This window comes from Drosophila hydei, unplaced genomic scaffold (assembly GCF_003285905.1).
Source record: "Drosophila hydei strain 15085-1641.00,03,60 unplaced genomic scaffold, DhydRS2 tig00008119-arrow-pilon, whole genome shotgun sequence".
Lineage (NCBI taxonomy): Eukaryota > Metazoa > Arthropoda > Insecta > Diptera > Drosophilidae > Drosophila > Drosophila hydei.
The window spans coordinates 1,344,182-1,368,829 of NW_022045830.1; the positions used below are offsets into that span (position 1 = coordinate 1,344,182).

General features: G+C 37.7%; 2 protein-coding genes and 1 long non-coding RNA gene across 5 annotated transcripts; 2 read left to right on the forward strand and 1 right to left on the reverse strand.

Annotated features, from left to right (window-relative positions):
- Nucleotides 1-16,971: 16,971 nt before the first annotated feature.
- Nucleotides 16,972-19,462, reverse strand: LOC111594484. Its single transcript, XR_002751132.1, has 3 exons — nt 19,384-19,462; nt 19,166-19,320; nt 16,972-17,051 (listed from the first exon to the last, which is right to left on the reverse strand). It is a non-coding gene; the product is annotated as an uncharacterized LOC111594484 (long non-coding RNA).
- Nucleotides 17,837-19,947, forward strand: LOC111594483 (sialin). 2 transcript variants are annotated; one of them, XM_023307791.2, is made up of 7 exons: nt 17,837-18,146; nt 18,306-18,539; nt 18,599-18,892; nt 18,954-19,103; nt 19,190-19,322; nt 19,380-19,624; nt 19,688-19,945. In XM_023307791.2, the coding sequence occupies exons 1-7, from the start codon at nt 17,871-17,873 to the stop codon at nt 19,859-19,861; spliced, it is 1,506 nt and encodes a 501-aa protein (XP_023163559.2). In that variant the 5' UTR covers nt 17,837-17,870; the 3' UTR covers nt 19,862-19,945. The 2 variants fall into 2 exon arrangements, with proteins under 2 accessions (XP_023163559.2, XP_030080639.1); XM_030224779.1 differs by having other exon boundaries at nt 17,837-18,539; nt 19,688-19,947.
- Nucleotides 19,948-20,441: 494 nt separating this feature from the next.
- LOC111594515 (polyadenylate-binding protein-interacting protein 2) lies at nt 20,442-23,558 on the forward strand. Of its 2 annotated transcripts, XM_023307840.2 has the most exons (4): nt 20,442-20,676; nt 22,868-23,018; nt 23,083-23,183; nt 23,250-23,379. In XM_023307840.2, exons 2-4 carry the CDS (start codon nt 22,875-22,877, stop codon nt 23,377-23,379), a joined length of 375 nt encoding a protein of 124 aa, XP_023163608.1. In that variant the 5' UTR covers nt 20,442-20,676; nt 22,868-22,874. The 2 variants fall into 2 exon arrangements, with proteins under 2 accessions (XP_023163608.1, XP_023163609.1); XM_023307841.2 differs by lacking the exon at nt 20,442-20,676 and having other exon boundaries at nt 22,875-23,018; nt 23,250-23,558.
- The last annotated feature ends 1,090 nt before the right edge of the window (nt 23,559-24,648 follow it).

A 24,648-nucleotide genomic window follows, 5' to 3' on the forward strand; every position in this document is an offset into this window, starting at 1 on the left:
AATCAGCGGCAGAACGACACACTTATCATTGCGTATCTAACACCTGGCTGACTGAACACCTGTTCACAACTTTATTGAGTACTCAACATTTTTTTATAATTCTAACATTTTACGTTTAGTCTCAATTAAAAGGCAAAAAACCTATACAAATTTGCTCAATCAGAATGCCGTCGTGCATTTTTATATTCTTCTCTTATAGTAGACTTCAAGCTTTAAGTATTTTTTTTTATCTTTAAACGAAATTTTAATTTTTATTCAGATTTCATTTCTTAGTTATATAAAATAATTTTTTTTATATTTTAATTTAAGTAGTTTGTGTTTTAACTTTTTTTTTAATTTTTCTTTAGGCCAATAATTTATTTTATTTATATATATTATAAATATGTATTTTTTAATTTTTTTTAGAAATATAAGAGAGCGCTTACATTTTTATTTAATTTTATAAAAAATTCCAAAAATATGAACTCTTAAACAACTCCTAGTTCTATAAGAAAAGGCTCTTGGGTAAACGTTAAGCTGTTATAGCTCTAGCTAAAAAATATATATATATTATATATGCAAGAAATATATAACTACAATTATTAAGTATTAACTATTAACTATAACTATTAACTAGCATACTCGTTCAGAGAGCCATAAGAGTATATTAGTTTTGTGCAAAGTTCGTCTGCCTGGTTTTTCGCCTCTCTGTCTGTAAAAAATCTACGAATTTACTTAAAATTTTGAGCACATCTTATTTAGTTTTGTAATTAAACGACTTGGCAAATCGTAGTTTAAAGTATTACTATTAGGGGCATTCAAGCTGTAGATTTGTAATTTAATATATGTAGGCGTGCAAGTACAGACTTGATTCGCTTTAAAATATCAAGTTTAAGGAAATTGGAGGCGTGACAAATCAAGCATCCACTGTAGTTAAAGCATATGCAGTTGTTTGCAGTTACAATCTTCAAATAGAACAATTAAGTTGCTGTTAAGCGTGCTCTATAAAATAAATCTCAAACTAGATTCATAAATTTTTATAGCCAGCATCAGTGTTGCAGTTAGATATTTGTCAAGCTGCTCTACGAATAGTTAATAAAATATGTTATTATTTTTATTTGTGGCAAATTAATATTGGTAAGCCTCAGTTTTATATTTACTTGCATACAGTCAATGCAGCCTTACAACACTCTCACTTTACTTTACTCTTTAATATTATATTTCTAACTACTTCAAATCGATTGGACTCAGCACAGCAATAGCTTAAATATGAACAATATTTATATATATATATATAAGTTAACTTATAACACTTAGTTAGCTTATAACACTTAATGTAAGGTATTATTCAACACTTATTATCGGGTGCTAGACAAGTTAAGGAACAGCCCTGGCAAGGGCAACTCTACTTACGCCGGTGAGGCTATGATTTGTAAAAATATAGATCAGTCTCGTGTTTTAACTCGTACTGATAGGACATGCTAAAAATTGGTGTCATATAAGTAAAACTAAAAATAGTGAATATAATAAGAAAAACCAATAAAATTAACTGTTTCGATTATTCAAAAAAGAACAATTAAAAGCAGGGTTAAAAAGCGTTCTTCCAGTAAACCGCTTAAATAAATATTCACTCCGTCATTTGCTCGTTAAATGGCTTATTTCATTGTCTGAGCCCGAGGCCAGCAATAAGAGGCACAGTCGCCTCTCAACCTAACTTTCAGTCACCACAGGACAGGAAAGCATATAATTGGCGCCCAACTAGTGGTCGGACTCCACAACCAACAACAATTAAGACAGCAGCGCGGGAGCTGCAATTGACAGATCTTATAAAGGGATTTTTTTTTTTTGTTTTGTGTTAGTTGAATCTTGTAAGTGGATACTCTAGCCAAAATTTTTCTTCAAACACAAAAAGTGTTAAAATTTATTTTATAAAAAAATACCTAGGACTAGCGAGTATTTTATATTGCAATTGCATGTAAAAAAAAAAAAAAAAAATTAATGATCAGAACCAAGTGAGAGTGACTACTTTGGGAATTTTAGTGGCAGCAATTGATCATTCAGATCGTCAATAAAATTACATTGTGTTACTTTCTGTGTGTCTGAAGTTGTGCATGCAGTTCTCGTAGTTCAGAGCTGTGACGTAATTCGACCCATCTTCTGACGGCCCGTTTTATTTTTCGCGACCACTGACCTGCGCATGTCTCGGTTCAACCAATATAGAAACCCTCGCAGGCAGTCTAGCGACTCAGATTCCGACTGTGCAGTTCTCCCACCATCAGGTAGAATGGATGTAGATCAGCTTACGGAAGTAATAAGGACGGCTATCAGCAAAGCTTTAGCCGAACAGGCCGCTGTAAACCAGCAGAGGGAACATGTATTAACTCAACGAATTAATGAGTTAGCTGAACAAATAGCGGTAGCAAACGTTGCCGCCCCACAAGTAGTAGCGTATGCTGCTATAGGAATTAGGAACGATATTCACTGTGACGAGCCACTAGATGCCGTCAAATGCTTACCTGAGTTTGCAGGGGTACAGGAATCGTATGTATCTTGGAGGCAGGCAGCATTAGCCACTTACGAGATCTTCAGACCGTATAATGGCAGTTCTCGTCATTATCAGGCCGTCATCATCATAAGAAGCAAGATTAGGGGCCCCGCAGACGCGGTGCTAGCCTCATTTGGTACTGTGCTGAATTTTGATGCGATAATAAATCGCCTAGATTTCACATACAGTGATAAGAGACCAATTCATGTCATTGAACAAGAATTAAGTACCTTGAGGCAAGGTGGCCTGTCCCTGCTTCAATATTATGATGAAGTAGAGAAGAAACTCGCTCTTCTCACAAACAAAGTTAATATGTCATATGAGCCGGCTTTAGCAAAGGGCCTATGTGAAAAATTCCGCGACGATGCGTTGCGTGTGTTCATATCGGGTCTCAAGCGCAGTCTAACAGATGTGCTCTTTGCAGCAAAGCCCAGAGATCTGCCTTCAGCGCTAGCTCTCGCGCAAGAGGTCGAGTCGAATCACGAAAGGTACTCATTCGCGGCTAATTTTGCAAAAAGTCTTGAAGACAAAGAGCGCAAGCCGCATGCAAAAGCGCAGGGTCACCAATATGAGAGGTATTCGCATCAAGCCGAAAGACAAGCTAGCGGTACAAAGAATCCGCACTTTAGCAAGCAAAACAGGGCCCCATTTCGGACTGACCCACGAAGCACCAGGCAGCACAACAATAATGGCGCACCAGTGCCCATGGAGGTCGATCCTTCCTTTTCAAGGGTAATGCAGCCCACTCAGGCCCTTGCTTACGCGAACAAGAAGCACCCCGCATCTGACCGCACAGGCGGTCTGAGAAAGCAGCAAAGGTTGAATCACGTCACGCAAGGCGCGGGACAGGGGGCAGAGGTGTGTGCTGATGCTGCCTCCAGCGCAGCGGCACAAATCAATAACGTTACTAGTTATAACTCTGATGCCCTTAATTTTTTAGGAGTAAATCCCTTCTACCCGTCATCAGACGAAGAGTAGGAGGGACTCACATGCAATTCCTCATAGACACGGGCGCGGCCAAGAATTTCATTCGGCCACATAAAGGGTTGAAAGGCGTCCGCTCGGTAGAGTCCCCCTTCAAAATTCACTCCATTCACGGCGAGACACAAATTACACACAAATGCTTTGTTTCAATGTTTGGGTTAAAAGCAACTTTTTTTATTCTGCCGGACTTATCAACCTTTGATGGGATTATAGGCCTTGACCTGCTAAAGCAGGCATCTGCTTCGCTTTGTTTAGCTTCAGGACAACTTAAGTGGGGCACGGAGGTCGAACCAATCACCTTCCACAAATGCAAAAATGTAAATTTCACAAATGTAGACTGTGCAGACGCATCCCCATTAGTTAGAAGTTCTTTTTTGAAAATGCTGAAGACCAGACAAAAGGCCTTTGCAGACCCAGACGAGGCGTTGCCGTATAACACATCAGTCGTGGCTACCATTAGGACTACAGACGAGCAACCGATCTATGCCAAGCTTTACCCATATCCAATGGGAGCGGCTGATTTCGTTAATAAAGAAATCAAAGATCTACTAAAGAATGATATAATTCAAAAGTCCGTCTCTCCCTACAATAACCCAATATGGGTAGTAGACAAGAAGGGCACTGATGAAGCGGGCAATAGGAAAATGAGGTTGGTAATGGACTTTCGTAAACTTAACGAAAAAACCGTGCCGGACAAATACCCTATGCCAAATATATCAATGATATTGGGGAATTTGGGGAGAGCCAAATTCTTTTCAACATTAGACCTCAAGTCTGGTTATCACCAGATCATACTCGCTGAACGCGACCGTGAAAAAACCTCTTTCTCTGTGAACGGGGGGAAATACGAGTTCAAAAGACTCCCCTTTGGATTAAAGAATGCAGCAAGCATTTTTCAAAGAACCATCGACGACATACTGCGAGAGCAGATTGGCAAATTTTGCTATGTTGATGTCAATGACGTAATCATCTTTTCAGAAGATGAGGAATCCCACATTAAACACGTGGATCGGGTCCTAAAAAGCTTATACAAAGCAAACATGAGGGTCTCCGTCAAAAAGTCACGTTTTTTTAAGAAAAGCGTGAACTTTCTTGGTTTCGTAGTCACCAGCACTGGCACCACGACGGATCCTGAAAAGGTTAGGGCAATACAGGAGTATCCAGAACCAAAAACGCTGTTCGAGGTTAGATCATTTCTAGGCCTCGCAAGTTATTACAGATGTTTCATTAGGGACTTCGCCGCAATAGCAAGACCCATCTCGAATATCCTGAAGGGTGAAAATGGAACAGTCAGTAAGCATAGGTCCAGAAATATAAAGGTTCAATTCTCTGAAGTGCAGCAGAGGGCATTTCAGAAGTTGCGCGATATTTTGTCATCCGAGAATGTAATGCTCAGGTACCCCGATTTTAAGAAGCCATTCGATCTAACGACCGATGCTTCGGCTCACGGCATAGGTGCAGTTTTGTCTCAAGAGGGTCGTCCTATAACAATGATTTCAAGAACATTGAAGGACAGTGAGGTTAACTATGCAACCAATGAGAGAGAGTTATTGGCCATTGTATGGTCACTTGCCAAATTAAGGCACTATTTGTATGGGGTGAAAGACATTAATATCTTCACTGACCATCAACCCTTGACCTTCGCAGTTTCGGAATCTAATCCAAATGCGAAAATCAAAAGGTGGAAAGCGCGCATTGACGAGTCTAATGCACGTATCTTCTATAAACCTGGCAAGGACAATCTGGTTGCGGATGCCTTGTCAAGACAGCAGCTCAACGCTATAAATGAGCAAGAAATTGAGTCCTGCGCTGCAACGATCCACAGTGAGGTATCTCTCACCAACACCATTGAGACGACAGACAAACCCTTGAACTGTTTTCAAAACCAGATAGTGCTAGAAGAGGCGCGTTTCCCCTTAAAACGAAGTTTTATTCTTTTTGGAAATAAGAAACGCTACTTGATCAGCTATACATGCGTCGAATCGCTGCTAGACGAGCTCGAAGATGTAGTCTCACCCAAATGCGTAAATGCTCTCCACTGTAATTTACACACGCTTGCAATGATACAAGATGCATTGGTGCGAAGATACCCAGCCACAAAGTTCTGGCATTGCAAAAATCGCGTAGTGGACATATTTGCGGTTGGAGAAGGAAGGGAAATCCTCACAGTCGAGCATAATAGGGCCCATAGGTCTGCACAGGAAAATGTTAAGCAGGTACTCTCGGAGTACTACTTTCCACGGATGGCAAAAATTGCCAAGGAAATAGTACAAAACTGCAAAACATGTGCTAGGGCTAAGTATGATAGACACCCCAAAAAACAAGAGCTTGGAGAGACACCGATCCCCTCACATGTAGGAGAGATGTTACACATAGACATTTTCTCCACTGACAAGAAATACTTTCTCACTTGCATCGACAAGTTCTCTAAGTTTGCTATCGTCCAACCGGTCGCTTCAAGAACCATTGTGGATCTGAAGCCAGCCGTAATGCAACTTATGAATTTTTTTCCAAAAGCCAGATCCATTTACTGTGACAATGAACCGTCATTGAATTCAGAGACCATCATGACTATGCTCACAAACAACTATGGGGTCAGCATTTCAAATGCACCACCATTGCATAGCATATCGAATGGACAGGTTGAGCGCTTTCACAGCACTCTGTTAGAGCTAGCCAGATGCATAAAGATCGACAAAGGCATAAATGACACCGTAGAAGTCATTTTACTGGCCACAACCGAATACAATAAGTCGATCCATTCGGTCATCGACCAGAGACCAGTTGATGTGGTTCAGGCGCACTCTGATGAGCCACAAGAGAAGATAGAAGAAAAGATCAGAAACGCTCAGACGACGCTCAGAGCTAGGGAGAACGCAAAGCGGCAGAATAGAGTCTTCGATGTTGGTGACAAGGTTTTGGTCAAGTCCAACCGACGGCTCGGAAACAAACTCACACCTTTATGTGTCGAGAAGGCCGTGGAAGCAGACCTGGGGACCGAGGTCCTCATTAAAGGAAGGGTGGTCCACAAGGACAACCTAAGATGACTCCCTTGTTTTTTTTTATTACACCTTTTATTATAAGCCGCTAGGCAATTTAGAATAAGTTAGATATAGTTTTTCAATTTACCTTTAGCCACTTGGCATAATTTTTATAAAACAATTTGGTGGCGGGTACACCCGATGCCGGTCATTTAGAGTAGATTAGGTCCACTGAAATGCGACTAATGAATGCCAACAGTAGACGGATAGAAGTAAACACTGAGGTTCAAGACCAGCTTAACCAGTTAACATTTGCTGTCAATGGAGTTCTCGGGATAGCCAAAACTCACAAATTGATTTATTTATTTGAAACACTGAAACACTGTCCAGAAACAGAATGCGGACGATCTAGTTGCAAAGTTTAATGCTTGCTATTACTCTCGCGAAGGCTCATTGTTAGCCCAAACATTTTGGACTCCTCAGATTTAAAATCAATTTGGCTAGAGGAATCCATCAACACTATACATTTTATAACCAAATTCCCAAAAATTAAAAAAGCCTGCAGAAAAATTACGATTTATCCTGTCGTCCACAAGAACCAGCAACAGCTCTATTCGCCCCATAGTTGGATGCTAAGCCAGAACCACAGCATGCAAATCTACAAGCGGAATCGTTGAGGAAACCCCCTTGTTCACGGCACCACCACCAACAGTAGAAGCTCATCAGCCAGCAACAACTAACGAACTCTTCGCGGCGGCAGAGCCAAGCGACTCTTCATCCATACTAGAACCAAGTCAAGAAATCCCCAAAACACCGCCAACTGCATTAATTCAAGAAGTTTCACAGCCACAGGTTGCTCCAACCGCTGCCCATCTCTGTCGACACCTGCCACGGCTGCCGGCTCATCCTCATCCTCATCGGCAGCGGCGTCACGTCAACTGCAGCTGCCGGCATTGTCGGCAGTTGCCGCACGGCAACAGCAGCTACTGCTGAACGGCTCTCTGAAGAGCAAGACGAAGACATTTCCTGCGTATCGAGCATCGGTGCGCAGCGAGAGCGACGACAAGGAGTACAGGGCGGCTAGCAGCAGCAGCAACACGATACCGACGACGGGCAAAAGTCGGCCAAGATCAGCGGCAAGAACTGTAACAATCTGCTGCACAACGCCGGCAATAAGCTAAGCGTGAGCAGCAACTCCTTCGGCCTATACGCAGCATCTGGCATCATCGCCCAAGAGCCCTGTCTCCAGCAACGGCCATCTGAACAAATACTGCCTGACGGACTTGACGCGCCGCAAGGCCGAATTCAATCGCCAGCTGAGCGCGCCGACAGACTACACACATCACTCGTCCAGTAACGGCTCATAGCATCGCTGGAGTGGTGGGACACAGTCATCACGGCCATCACGGGCACGTGCACGGCCAGTCATCGACGGCGCCAGCCACACTCAAGTCGCTGCAGCTGCACAACTTTGGTATGCATCATCCGATGCCAAGGCCCACGTCCACGTCGTGCACCAACAGCTTCAACAGACGCCACATACGTAGGCGCAAGAGCAAGCTTAGTAAGCGCCTGCTGAACGGCGATAGCGAAGAATCAGTACGCTGCTCATACTGCTCCGTATTGAATGTGAATGAGAACGACTTGCGGATTTCATTCGAGAACACCTGCACCGACTCGCTGGTCACCGCTGCTAATATGCGACCAAGGAACCGAAATGGTGCACTTTGATGATGTGTCGTTGTACGGCACTCCGAAAGAGGAGCCATATGCTGTGCTTTAATCTGCATTGGCTTCACTCTTTGGTGGATCATCGACGCAAAGAAGTCCGCGAAGCACTTGCGAGGAGTCGTCGCTGGAATTGGGTCGGTCGAGGACGACCTTACACTTGAGGGGGGGGTAGTTAACTTATAACACTTAGTTAGCTTATAACACTTAATGTAAGGTATTATTCAACACTTATTATCGGGTGCTAGACAAGTTAAGGAACAGCCCTGGCAAGGGCAACTCTACTTACGCCGGTGAGGCTATGATTTGTAAAAATATAGATCAGTCTCGTGTTTTAACTCGTACTGATAGGACATGCTAAAAATTGGTGTCATATAAGTAAAACTAAAAATAGTGAATATAATAAGAAAAACCAATAAAATTAACTGTTTCGATTATTCAAAAAAGAACAATTAAAAGCAGGGTTAAAAAGCGTTCTTCCAGTAAACCGCTTAAATAAATATTCACTCCGTCATTTGCTCGTTAAATGGCTTATTTCATTGTCTGAGCCCGAGGCCAGCAATAAGAGGCACAGTCGCCTCTCAACCTAACTTTCAGTCACCACAGGACAGGAAAGCATATAATTTATATATATATATATATATTTATATATATGTGTATGTTTAAGTTTGTTTATCTGATTATGTGTAAATGTTATGCTGTTTGCTGACAAATTGAGAAAACCCCCAAAAATCAATATTTAGAACAAAAGGTCGACCCGACTATATTTATAACAAATGCACTGCATTCAACTAAATGTGTATATATATTTACATATGTGTTGTATAATAATAACATAAGCGCCCTTGATAATACATTTACCATATGTAGAAGTACCATTGATAGCAATTATTTATTATCTGTTTAGAATGTCATATACTAATAATTAAGTAAACCAAACTAGTTCACATAAAAATAGCACAAAACATGCAAGAAAGACATGCGTGTGTGTGTGTGCCTGTGTGTGTGTGCTCTGCTAATTGATTAACTGATCCTTGGCAACTATTTAAGAGCTTCATTCATTGTAACACCTACAATCTGAGCACAATCGATGACAAAATATTGAAATTAGTATAAAATATATATATAGACAACAAATTCGAGTATAAGGGCATATATCTATATACTCATAGACTCATATACTCATATACTCATATACTCATATACTCATGTATTCATGTAGTCATTTAATTTTTCACTCATATACCATATATTCAAATACTCATATACTCACATACTCACATACTCACATACTCACATACTTATATACTCATATGCTCATATACTCATTTACTCATATGCTCATATACTCATATACGTATATACTCATATAATCATTTACTCATATACTCATATACTCTTATACTCAAATACTCATATACTATTATACTCACATACTCACATACTTAAATACTCATTTACTCATTTACTCCTTTACTCATTTACTCATACCTCAGCCTATGGAGCTTGCCCTTTCGCTGCTTCCTGCTTGCAAAATGAAAGAATGAAGACCGCAGAAAGAGTCCAAATCAGAAAACAATTTCCCATTTGAATGCCCTTGAGTCGGAAGGCATACAAAAGTTGGAGTAACGCTGAACCAAATTTATAAAGCTGAAGAATATTAAGCAGAAAGAAAATGCTTATTTTGCAGCCACAAATAATCGTTCATACAAAAAGCAAGTGACTTATTAAGCAGCCGCTATATATATAAATATAAAACAAAATTTTACTAGAATCAGCTGCATTGGAGTGCTATATCATATCATAGAGATGTTATAGAAACAATAGTTGGTAATTGAAGATAAGATATTGGTATACCAAGATAATTTTGGCAGTTAAGACTTAAGCCATGATTTCCCCATAAATCATTCAGCATGCATCAATTCTAATTTATAAATATATAGAATCTGAACTTATAAGATTCCCTACTCCCTTAAAATATATTATTTACCAACTCTTATCAAATCTAAGTATCATTTAACTCTAATATGGTTCATATACTAGTTCTATATAATATCTACCAGCCAATCGTATTCACAGTTTTTGCTTCAAGCGTAAGCTTTCGATATGAGCAAACTATGTGTTTCCAATATATCATTATATACCCAAAATAGCAACGAAACCGAAAAGGCAAAGTTTACTAAAACAAAGTTGAGAAGAACGGAAAAGGTTTATGGGACCGCACCCATTTGTCAAGGAATGTTTGGCCGTCTCTTTGGCTGGCTTCTTCCTTGTTCCATTCAGTTGGCCTATTTTTTTTTACATTCAATTTTTTTGTTTTTTACTTTTTTTTATTTTGAGGCTTAACGTAAAATGAAATTTTGTGACTGTAAAAATGTTTTTCCACGCACGCGATGAATATAAAATGTCAGCGACAGGTGCAAGCAAGGAGAGTCCCAGCTCAGCTCAATACATTCCGATATGCTATATACCAATGTGTGTGTGTGTGTGTGTGTGTGTGTGTGTGTCTATATGTTTGTGTATATAATTATGAATTAGAGTGCAAGGTCACGTTGACAGGGAGCAGCTCATCAGCTGTTGCTGAGAACACTGAGCATTTTGGGTATTAAAACTTAGACATATATAAACAGATATATACATATATTTCATGAATTAAATCTCTGCCCAAAAATCTTGAAGTCTTTTGTTTAGCTTAATTGAAGTTATGAAAGGCTTCACATTATTAGAAAGTTTTTTTTTTGTTTAAACTAAACTAATTTTTATAGTTGAGCCACATTTATTACTGGCAAAAATTGCCATGTTTATTAATAATTTTCGTTCCTGGCCCTGGCCTAGTCTAACTACATCTGCTTCAATCATAGTGATTGAATATACACAAAATATCTGATTCTAGACTTTAAGACTATATAATTTACAGTTGGCAACGTTTTGGCCCAAGAGCTGGCATTATATATGCCAATAGTTCTTAATCAATCTCCAGAAACAGCCAATAAATGTTGGACTAAAAAACCGTTTCGACTGTCGAACCATTTTCTGCCGTTTGTCACGCCTTCCGTGGGCAAATCTTTAAGCTACATATATTCCAATTATAAAGTCTGGGTTGACTTGGATTTATGCAGGCAAACAGTGAGAGAACAAGAGCTATATTTCATAAAGCTAATATGCACATTTTTGAGGACTGCGAACAGCTTAAACTCTGCTCAGTCTACATACGCTAAGAACAAAGTAAATATATATATTTTTTATACATAAAAAACAAGCCAATTTTCTTAATTCTCACTTGACTTAAGCCTGCTTGATGGGTGCTGATTATAATTATAAAATTTGGTTAAATGAATTGTCTACTAAATCAGCTTTTAATAATGTGTGCCTAAGATCTAGACGCTAGTAGTCAGTCTGTCTGTCTGTCTGTCTATCTGTGTGTGTGTGTGTCTCTAGGCTAGTGCGTGTCATACGCATACACACACACACACTGGCTAACACACATATGTAGGACATTTATAGTATTTTGGAATGTTGTTGTTGTTGTTGCTGTTTGTGGCTATAATGAATTGGAATGCGCTGGACAGCGGCAGGCGGCGTATAATGACCTCCACGACCCTTTTCTACTTCTTTTATTCATGCTGTTGTTGTTGCTGGTTGTAGCACACATTTTTATTCCACTTACGACATATTTTTATTCAATCAATATTCATTAAATTTTCCAAAAACTTGTAATTATTAACACACAGCAGGCGCACCAAAAAATCGTATAGTATAGTATAACACTTATCACAGTTATAACAGTAAGCTATGCGAGTCCGATTGACTAGATTGTTTGCCTTTGAGCGCACTTTTCTCGGCAGATGAATATTTAAAATGCAATTACGAATTTCGTTGCATACTTTTGCGCTTAGTCAAAAAATGTAATTTCTTAATAGAGTTGGTAACGTGCGCGCGGCAATTACGTTTTTTGATCCTTACGTTTGAAGCTCGTTCGCGCGACTGTTTTGCGCCTTCGCGTGCTACCGTTGCATGCATGCGGCCCAAGCTCAACGTGAGCAAGAGAGAGAGCAAGCCGGGTGTGGGAGCGGGCGCGAGAGCGCACGTTTGACTGTAACTGTGTGTGTGTGTGTGCGTGGAAGAGAGAGAGCATAAGAAATGTGGCACACGAAATGTCGCTCTAAGTGTCTTCGGTTGCGATTAAACCTTATTTTTTGGAGCAACAATTTCGGGAAGGTGTGTGCGTAAGTATTATATAGACGTGAATGTAATTTTAAGTCTGTTCATAATTGTATGAAATATGATTGTTATAAAATATGCCAAATAGAGTGATGAAAATACTTTACATACTCAACTAGCTCACCTTAGCTCTTACCTTTTTGACTAAAGAGACACCTTAAACCCCAATTTATCACCAAATTTGGGTCAAGTGGCCCGCTGAAGCGACAAAGCTGCATATGTAATCCACGGCTAAGTTGGACATCCACTAACTTCAACCCATGCGCCGCCTCCCCAAAAGTATGCAACAAATCCGAAAAGCGACCAGACTATAATATACGTGACTATGTAGATGTCGATGTAGTTGGAAATGAACTACATAAAAAAGTGCCGAAAGTGCGAGCGAGCACGAAATACATTTGTCCATGCTGTCCACATTATCAAGCACCAATACCAACGCAAGCTAGTCTCTGGCATGACTCGCTAATTTCGTTGACAATCAGACGCGCTCTGTCTCTCTCGCTCAGCTTTGATATAGCGAAATTCATTTTTTTAAAGTGGAATAAAGAAATTATAAGAGATTTGCATAATTTAATGAATTAAATAGAGGTCTCTCTGTCAGGCAATTATCCACATCTATTATTGAATAAAAGGGGAAATGCAGACGAGAAAATTAAATATTTATAGGTCAAAGACCAACAAGAATTTTATAAAGATTGTATAAAGATATATATATATTACTTGAAATTTAATTTTTAATGTAAACTAAATGCTTAACAAAATACATATAAAATATTTAATTAATGAAAAAATTAAAATATTCCCTATAAAAACAATCCATGCCCAGAATGGCCAAGCAAGAGTGATACTACTTACGATAACAATATTGCAGCAGCTGTTTAAGTTACCGATATCGATGCAGCTGCTGAAATAGGCAATAATATTTGCCATTTCATATATATAAATAAAATAAATTAAGTAATATACAATTCCTCATTATATTTATATAAAAATATAACAAAAATGCATCAAAAATAATTTTAAAAGAATTTTGACTCAAAGCGAAATTTAAATATACAAAATCTATTAAAAATAACAAGGATATATATAAAAGAAAAAAATATATATATAAATAAAATATATAAATTATATAAACTTAAGCAAAAATTTTTACATTTACTAATTCTAAAAATTAAATAAAAAACTGAAAAATAAAAACCAAAATTCTTAAGACAGTTAAAACAAAAAAATATTGCTTCAGCTGAAATATTATTCTCGCGGAAGTTTCAAGACAAAATTGTTATAACATATGGAGGAAGTATACCAGATGCAGTCAAGCCAAGGCTAATAACCAATAAAACAAAAAACAAACACAGAATACTTTGCTCTACAAGTCTCAAGGCGGCCATCAGAGCTCACATTTGTGTTTGCCGGCAGCCTTATGTTGCGCGTTACCTTTGCAATGCGCGCTCAAGATAAGTTAGGAGAGTATATTGAGAGAGTATATAAAAAGGCCAGAGATCTGGGAAAATCACTCTTAAATATCAGACTTAGCAGTTGAATCACTTTACAGCTATTTTATAAGTAGTTCTAGTAGCGCCTGAAGTTCTGTAAGCATTGACTTACGCCTAAATATACCCGTTTGTGCGCCGTGAACGAGTATCGGGCAGTCAGTTGAGTGCGACTGCAGCGCTATTTTCAGCTCAAATATTATGTTAGACCATATATGTACATTCATTTGGGACACTTTACCAGCTGAAACCAGCCCCTGCCCTGGCCACACCAATACCAAATGAGCAGCGAAACTATTTTTAGGCCAAAAGACAAAGTGTTTCGGCTAGGCAACAGACACGCCAGCCGCTCGGCCATGCAAATGCAAACAGAACAGTGCAAAGCCCCAGGAGAGAGCCACTATATAGCATATGCGCTTTTCTGTGACAACAGCAGCGGCAACAACCACTGCAGCAGCAGCAGCAGCAGCAGCTAGGACAACAAATAGAAGAATAGACCATAACAGAGCGACATGTGCGTTCTATAAACAAAAAATCAATCAAAAAGTTAGCTGAATATATACAAACACAGCTATGCATAAATGTGTGTGTGTGTGTTGGTGTGTGTAGCACCCTTTGGCCAAGCTTCGCACAAATGCATTCTAAATGAGCGCACAACCATAGCCCATATTATAAAAAATTCAAATTTTTAATCGAAATATAGTGTAACCACAACAGAACACGTTAGGAGCATTGCAAGCGGGCATATCCGACTGCCTGATGCGCGCTAAAAATGCAAAAAACACAAATAGTTGGACAGCTAAAGTTTTTGCGTGTGTATATCGATAACTTGGCAGTTATCGATATGTTAAGTGAGCCCATGTTGCAGGCCCTGAGAGAGAGTCTTGAAGAAGTAGTGAAGAAAGAAACGTCTTTGATTTGTGATAACAGCTAAAAGAAAACTTATTTTAAAATAAATAATTTTATGAAATTTTTTATGATTAAGCTTTAGAGGAAGATTAAACTAACAAAAATAGACTAGACATCACAGCTCAATAGCTGCTCACACTTTGATTTCAATCAACCAAATATGCCCCATACTGCACATTATGAGCGAGCATAAGTCTTATAAGAAAAGCATATAACTGTTTAAATATTAGCATAAGCAGCACTGGCAACAATTGCCCACAGCTCAAAGGCTTCTCTGGGGTACAGAATTTGAATGTCCATTGTAGCTTGGGTGGCCATATACCCCTTTGAGACCGCGCTGCGCGGGCATAACAAGTACAACAGCCAAAGCAAAAATAGAATCCAATGTCCCGTCGCAATATCGTACAACATCCAATGTCCTATTAGCGATGCAGCAAAACAGATAACAAAATGCGCTGAAATATAAATGCGGTCAGAGCGCGCACACACACACACACACACACACACACATGTTTAAGGCTAAAAGCTAAAAGCCAATTGCTGCAGCACTGCAGGGCAAACGCCTGAGCCGTGAACCAACTCCAAGCAGCCAACACCACCCACTCCTCCCTCCTGCGCACACGCGTTCGCAGCAAAAAAATGTAATGCGAAAAAAAAACGCTGCACTGTTTTTCTCATTTTCTCATTTCCCATTTTCTAATTTTTCGTTTAATTTAATTGGCTAAAACATTGAGGTGTGCAATTTCAGCTAAAACAAAGCAGGGCACATATGTGTGTGGGCGGACGGGTGTCAGCGACTGCCGCATACACTGGGCACAGTTTGGCAGGCACTGAAAGCACTTCAGCTTCATTACTATATACATATAATGTATGAAACATGAACTAACAAGGAAAGCTTAAAAAATATATGTATAAATAATTATAAACAATTTTATAAGAATTTCAAAAAATTTGAAAAAAAAATTTTAAAAATTTTAAAATAGTTTTAAAAAATTTTGAAAAAAATTGTAAGAAATTTTAAAAAAAGTTTTAAAAAATTTTGAAAAAAATTGTAAGAAATTTTAAAAAATTTTAAAAAAGTTTTAAAAAATTTGGAAAAAAATTGTAAGAAATTTTTTTCGATATTTTCTTGATTTCTCTTTCATATTTTATGCTTCTTCTTCTGCAGTTGTGGGCGTGGCATTTTATCTGTAGTCGCGTCTTGAACACTTTAAGATCTGTTTTTTGCAAAAGATTTTTCTCATTTGACCCGCCAAACGCCTGCTTGAAACAGATAATATAATAACTCGAGCTTTAGGCAAAGTTATGAGGCACGAATATGCCCTTTTGGCACTTATTGCAAGCGGGGCATAAAAAGTAAATGTAAATGAAGTTTATGGTGTTTGGGTTTGAGCACTAATTGCCGACTTGCCTGGATTTGTTAATGCCAAGATGTTTAGAGCTTAACGTATGGGTTGTCGCTAAGCCACCCGCCAACCGACCACCCGCCCTCCCCCCTGCCACTAACTACACAACACCCACACGTAATTAAGTTCGCATATGACTAATTATGATTGGACGACAGCGCAACACAGCTCATTTATTTAAATCAAATACCTCGCACAGTAACTACAATTAAAGAAAAAAAGTTTTATATAAATAAAAAGAGAGGATCAGGTTATGGCCTGATGAAGTAGATGAGAGATTGCGAATATAATAAATTGGTATTTTCTGCTACTCGAATGGAGTAAAATGAATTGAAAAATTAAAGTTTTAAAAAAGAAAATCTAATTCTTGAAACTACATAAAACATGTTTGAAGTGTCAACACTTTTTAGCTCAAAATCCAAGCTTTAAAATCCTTAAAATGTGTTTTTCTAGAAGTATGCATTTTTTAAGCAGAGCTGCAGCTTTCTTTTATTATACATTTTAGATTCAACAAATAGGTATTATATATCTTATACATAAACCTAACATAAAATTAAGTACTCTATCAAATAAACCCCCTATTTCCCCTTTTAGAAGCGCTAGGGTATAACATGCAGTATTTTAAAAACTTGTATAATGCATCATTATTTTATGGCATATATATGAATATATAAAATAAGAAATAAATATTAAATAGTAAAAAATCAAGCTTTAACGTCGAAACGCTTTTTGGGCTTAACTATAATGTCTTTCCAGGTAATATCCAAGTTAACTCGCTCGGTCCATAAAAATGCGCCAGCTTTGAAATCTGCAGAACGAAAAGAAAATTAAAATATTCTAATTATTTAACGTTAAACATTTTATTTAAAAAAAAAAACAAAAACCAACTTAAGTTTTAGCTGCTTAAGCAATATAAATTAATATAAGGTATTTGCGACGGCAGCACCGACTACAAAATACCCTGACGCTTTTTTCGTAATGAGTGGAGAAGAGCTGACAGCTGAAAAGTATGCAAAAAATATAACAAAATACTTATAATTATTAAACAAATATGTTACTTATGCTAGAAAACTTTAGCTTTATATAGATTTTAAACGATTTAAGGTCAAGGATTTCGAGCAAACCTCGAAAATGTCAAGTCTCTAGTGATTAATGCTCCTCTATAAATAGTAATATTCATAAAATCTATATAAAATAACTTGAAATAGAACCTTGAGTAACGTCCTCTAAATCCAGCACAGTTTGAGAGTCACTGGGAAATCAGGTGTGACTGAATTTTGGATTTTTGTTTTGTTAACTTCATCTTTCGTGCACTTCAGCTATCGACTTTATCTTTTCTTGTGTTTTTGTCGTTGTTTTTCGTTCGAAATCCGTTACATATTTATGTGCAGATAAGCGCAACGCCAAACGCTTTAAGTTTTGATAAACACGAGAAGTCGTGACAAATTGCAAATTATTTTGCATTTCACATCTGTTGCGGACTTCAGTTCAATTCGATCAGTTCGCCGGGCAACGTGTGACCCACAGCTCTAAATATTAATTGTTACACAAAAAAAAATAAATATATATATATATGTATATATATTTATATATATAAATATATTTATATACATAGATTTCCGCTTAAATGGTGCATAAGTCATGGAATTTGCCCACTCAGCGAAACCAGGAATCCAGCTGCCGCCTCTGGGGCTCGGCGAGGCTCACCTACACGCTCTGCGCCTTCATCGCCAATGCCCTGCACATGGGCATGCGCAATATGCTGGGTCTCATCATTCTGCGCATGGTTCAGGCACAGCCCAAGGATGCACTGCAGGCCCCCAGCTTGGCTAACATTACGTTAAGCCCGATCTGCGGCAGCACTGGAAGCATAGGGCAGACGCACAGCTTGGATGTGGTTCAAGCAAGTTTTCTGGCTCCCAAATTGATATATCTCTCTCACTCACTCTTTCTATATCACTCTCTCTCTCTCTGTCTCGCTTATTTTATCCACCTACTATCTGTCGCTCTCTCTCTCTTTCGCTCTTTCGCATCCTCACTCTGTCTCCCGCTCTCTCTACAGTCAGGTGATCTCCAATGGACTCGCAGCCAAGCTCTGGCATTTCCAGGCATCTTCTACTATGGCTATGTCGTTGCCTTACCTTTGGCTGGGCGCCTGACAGACCGTTTCGGAGGCAAGCAACTGTTTATCAATTCGTTAACCTTGCAGGCTGTCGCATACCTGTTACTGCCCTCATTAGCGTATTATAGTTATGCGGCTGCAGTCACCGCTTTAGTATTTGCTGGCATTTTTGCGGTGAGCTTTGCCTGCCCTAGGGCCTGAGCTTGCGAAACTTTACATCTATAAATTTTTAGGGTTGTGGCACGCCAACTCTTTATCAGCTATTTGTGACTTGGGCACATCCCACGGAACGCACATCGATGCTGTCCTTTGCTTACAGCGGCTTGATCGTCGGCTCAATTAGCATCTATCCGCTGGCCAACTATCTCAGCGAGTTTGGCTGGCGTGTGCCGTTCTATGTGATCGGCAGTGTCTCCCTCTTATATGGCATCAGTTGCAATTGGCTTATCTACAATAGTCTGGATCAGCATCCGCGTCTCTCGCAAGCTGAGCGTGAGTATTTGCTAGAATGTGCTCAAACACCACAGGTGAGTAGCTGCAATGACGTTTGCTATCGATAATTGGTATCGATATCTTTTATTCCTGCAGCATTTGCGAATACCTTGGCGCTCGCTGCTGACCTCGGTGCCCGTCTATGCTTTTGTGCTTACCCATGTCTTTCACAATTACACCTTCCTCATATTTTCGCTACTAATGCCGCGTTTTATGAGCGAGGCTATGCAGTTCAATATGAAAGAGGTAGGCCAACTTGTAATATATATTTGTAGTTATAAGAGTTATCATCTACAAATATTTCTTACCCATCAATTTTATGCCTCTTCCAGATTGGCTTCTTATCGTCGGCCCCATTTCTGGGCTCGCTGCTCTCCAAGTTTATTTGTGTTTTCACTTGCTCCTATTTAGAGCGCCGTCTGTTTGCCGAACGCAGTTATCCACGTCGAGTTTTGTATGCCATCTGTAAGTGCAGATTGCCATAAGTAAAACACTTTCAACTGACATTAACAATTTATTTAGGCACCAGTGCAACTATGATTTTGATAACGCTCATCATTCTGGCCGACTGTGAGCATAGGAAATTTGTTCTGTTTATCTTTGTGATACTGGGCGCTACCACAGATTTGGGCTTTAGCGGCGGCTATTGGCCAACTTTATTGTACTTTGCGCCGTCGTTTGCTGGCATGATTTCTGGCCTGGCCAACAGTATTGCACACATATCGGGCTTTCTGTCTTCCCATGTCGTAGACAAATTAGTTAAAACCGTAAGGCTCTGGGACTTAACTCACATTAATCTGAAAGTACAACTAATTGTATTTCTATTTTAGGGCAACAAGTCGGAATGGAATTCCGTTTTGCTGACGCTAATTCTTTTCAATGCTTTGGCCATAATTGTATTTGGGTTTTTCAGCAGTTCAAGTCTTCAGCCATGGGATCCACGTAGCCAAAAGTCAACAGTCGAAGCAAAGCCCCCAAATTACACAAAAGAAACGACTAACTAACAAAGTGCTGGCACATAACTGATAATTTGTTGTACATATTTATTAAAACCGTCCAAAGTCTTCTATTTCTGTATTATATATTTAGTTGCATCAGTTATATTTTAACTTTTTAACTTTTAACTTTATTTTGTAATATTTTATTTTTGTCACTAACAATCTTTAAAATAGAAATACTAGTGTTGTAAACAACGTCATTATATATATATAAAAAAAACTAGCTTTAAGCATGGATCAATAAATATAAATTATTCAATTATTTCATTTTACAAAAATGATCTGATAAAAAATGTGTACGTCGACACTCCATTCTGATTGTATCAGCAGTAATTTACTAGTTATTTATATACATATATACTCGATAAAATTACTTAGTACGTAAACATACATATTTATATACCAAATCACCAGTTTTTCGAATTGGCTTCTTTCAAATTGCCCGCGCGCCTTAATGTTGTTGATAAGCAACACATTTAAAAGCTACCGATATAGCTGCGATACATCGATTAAAACTAAAAATATCGCTAAATCTATCGATGTACTCTAGTAAACCCGAACAGCTGTACAAAATTAATCGTCTGTCAGTTTTTGTTTTATAAATCATTTTCGATTCGTTTGCTTGACGTTCATGGACGTGTTTCCGCACACAGCATTTGAATTGGTTTCGCAATAGAAAAATTTGCGTGTTTTCTATCTGGATGCAACAATAAATTGTCAGTGTCTCCCTTTATACTTTTGCAATACAAAATTCTCAGTGGATGATCAACAAAAGCAGAACATAGACTTCAGTTTGGCAGCTCTTCAAGTAAAATAGCAAAGTGAGTACAATAGATAAACAACAAAACATTAGTGGCTTCTAATATTTAGGGCTAATTTATAGAAATACGCAAAGAAAGGCGGAAGTGTAAGGCACAAAGCTGGCATAGCAAAACGTTTCCTGATTTATAATTGCGGGCTTTTATTTGGTTTGTTGTTTTTTTTTTTGTTTAGTATTTCCGCTAGCAAATGCTTCTTGACAAATCAATAAACGCTAAAAATTTCAACGCCGCGGGGCGATGACGTCTGCCCCTGTGCCAGTCGACTCTATGCTACGTGCTATTTGTTGTTAAACGCAATTACAACAAATAATAAAGAATATAGCACGAATGTTAATTCTTTAGTTGAATGTTTTAAAGTTTTTCGAAACACTTGTTACCTTGAGTGCGCCGTGTTGTTTTAACTGCTTGCGATACGAGTTGAGGGAGGTTCATTCAATCATGTGTGTAGATGTGCAGGTGTGCGTGTGTATGTGCATATGTATATTTATGTGTGTGTGTTGATATATATTTATTATGCACGAAGTGATCGCTTAATATTATATCCATACAAAACATGTGTGTGTTGGGTTCACAGAGTAAATACATTTTAATTTTTTGCAATATGGCAACTGTAGCAAGAGTGTGCGTGCGTGTGTGTGTAAATGTTTGTATATGAAGCATACATGTGTGTTTATGTGCGGGGCCGCACGTTCACACCGACACAGTCTATCACACTCGTACACACAGTGAGCAATTTGTTTGACGGCTCAAAAAGTTAACTACGCCCATGAATCAAACAACGTTCATGTCCGTGCCGATCCGCATATGGGTGTGAATGTGTGTGTATTTATGTATTTGTTGTCTTATTGCGTTTTGCATAAATTCAAGACGACGTCATTGTCGAATTTATTTATAGTTTTTTTTTGTTTTCATTTTATTTGTGTTTTTGTTTGTTCACGACTAAAACAGGTGATAAGACCGTACCATTAAACCATTAAATGTAATATGCTGATATGCGCATATACAATTTAATAATGCCCTGATACGGCTTATCAAATATTTGAGAGACTGTGTGTGTTTGCTTGTACGTACCTATGTGTGAGTTATACACCCAACTTGTTTATAAACAATTGCCGTTGCTCTGTTTTCCAATGTACGTGCATATGTGTTAGTTGTGTGTGTGTTAGTGCTCATTTCTTTTCTTTTCTTTTGCTTTTCGCTTGTCTTTTCTTTTGCTCTTGTACTTTGAGCTTAGTCATTCTGTATTTGAAAATATTTTAAGCGCCGCGACGCCAGCAAAAATGCAAAAAGAAATGGACTTCAATTCACATATTGGGCAAAACAAAAGTGAAGAAAGAAAAGAGAAAATTTTTTCGTTTACTTGTTACGTATTTATATAAACAATCTTTTTGTTATATACAAACTGTCTGTATGTGTGCGGAATCGAATATATGAATGCATTTGTGTGTAGTTGTTTATTTTTTGTTTTGTTTATCTCAATTAACCGATTGTTGATGGTGTCAAACCGGTTTCTATAAGAACGACGCAACTAACAACTTTTTGCCGGCTCTAAACAAGAATACTTACATACGACACACATACATGCGTACAGACGGTCGCGACACTGCCAAACACATACACAAAGTTATTGCACTCATTTATATAAACATACACACACATATGCATATTTCGATTGATATTATATTTGCGTGCTAAAAGTGCGTAGAGAGGGTTTAATGAAGTTAAAGTTTAGTGTATTTGCCAAGCATATGTAAATATTTATTCTAATATTTTAAATTTATTTATTTAAATAAGCATGTCCGTATGTCAACAAATAAGCTTGTAGTGCATTACTATATACCTTTATAAATAACTCAAAGAATTTTTTATAGCTGGCCTTGTTTTTCTGCATTGGCCTTCTCGGCGACTGTTATGACTAAGTTAAGGCCCGTTGATCCACTTTTAATATGTTAGCAAAAAGAGTTGAAAAAAACAGAACATTATGGGTTATTTCTCGAAGTTCTTCGCTCGAACGGTCTCTTATCTTTCCTTCCCTTATACATTCTTACACAAACTCTAAATTTTTCTGTTTTCCAGTATTTTTTATCCGAAAAAACAGATTACAGGGTATATATTAGTCAACTACTCCCAACTCAATTTCTATTTAATTTTCAAGTGTTTTTAATTTCAATTTATCACCTATTTTTTACAGCATAACCATGTTGTTAAAAGTACCATCTGTTGACTGGACGGATCAAATAGTTTACGTGGTGGACGACGACGAATCACTGTCTGACTTTGACGATGAGCCAGATTTCTCAGAATATATGTGGATGGAGAACGAAGAGGAATTCGACAAGAACGTAAGTGTTACCAACGCGAAAGTAAATCTTATTCTATATGATTAATCATGTTCACCTCTGGCAGGAATTGCAACGTCTGGAAGAGGAAGAAATTATGCAAGAGTGTTTCGAGGCCATGATCGAGGATGAACTCGAGGAACAAATAAACGAATGGGAAAAAGCCAAGTGCGTAAAGAAAGCATTGACAATATGTTTACATAATAGTAATAATATGATCTTCTATCTTTGCAGAACGGAAGAACAAAATACGGCCCTATCTGCGCTACCAAAGAGTCAATGTAACATTGAGAAATCTGTGCTAAATCCCATGGCTGACGAATTCGTACCACTCTGCCATCAAATGGATTTTATAGCCTCGTAAGCGCCGGCCCCCGATAGTCTGAACTATATAACCTCACACAGCAACGCTTTCAGATGCGTGTCTGAAACGTAACATAGCAAGGATAGTCCATCATCCCATGCAATAACTCGATTAACGTTTATATATGATATTCACCTCCCTTGTCCAATCAAACATTTAAAAAAAAACACAAAAAACAAGCCAATATCCAAACAGGCAACTATGTCGAAAAGTTGAAAAAAAACAAATATAATACAAAATTTGATGAAATTTACGCGCACATACACACACACGTTATCATATGTATAATAACCAACTCAACCGAAATGCAAACGAATACCATAAACAAAATATATATATATATACCTAAAATCATTAAAAAATCAACAATATATATATGTATATATATAAAAAAACATACATAATTATAGTTAAAAATTAAACAGTCCTGATCCATGACATACAAACTAACATTACGAGCGACAAATTGCGCGATTAACATTTATCTTGAGCCAATTATATAGACGACCCGTGCTTAAGCTAGTGAGAAAACTTTCGTATAAACGTACAAATGACTTTACACACGCTAACTGTGAATTGCAACATCTATTTAGAAACATAAAGTTAAAAGAATATTTATATATATATATATATATATATATATATATATATATATATATATATATATATATATATATATATGTATAAATTTCCAACTAAAGTAAATGTAAACACTACAAGACTCAATTGTATTTGAATACCAACCGTCAGTTCGATTAATTGAAATTTAATGTAAAGACTAATTGTAATTAATTTAATGCAAATGCCCACGACCCAAACTCGCTTTAAGTTTAATTTTTTTTTTGTTTTTTGGCCTTTATTTTTACTTCGTTCGCATTGCGTAATTGTTAACTCGTTGTACGTTCTGTCTATGTTACAAAAAAAAAGCGACTTTACCTCCTTTTGACTCGCATACTAGTTATCTGCAGCTGTAAATAAGTAACTAAAGTTGGAAACGAAAACAGAAACTAATGCTAATTATTGATATAACTATGTACTAATGTTAAATGACTTCTTTTACAGTATACATATTTGCCTGTATATGTATATCTAGTATTAATCAAATGCGCTGCAATACCAATATTTTTTGTAAAACTTTAAAATTAATTCTTGTACATTTGTTCGAAGGCAAATGTGTATGAAACAAAAAAAAAAAAAAACAAAAAACAAAAAATCACAAATTTAATATAATTTACTTCTGTTTTCGGATGTAGAAATAAAAATATAGTT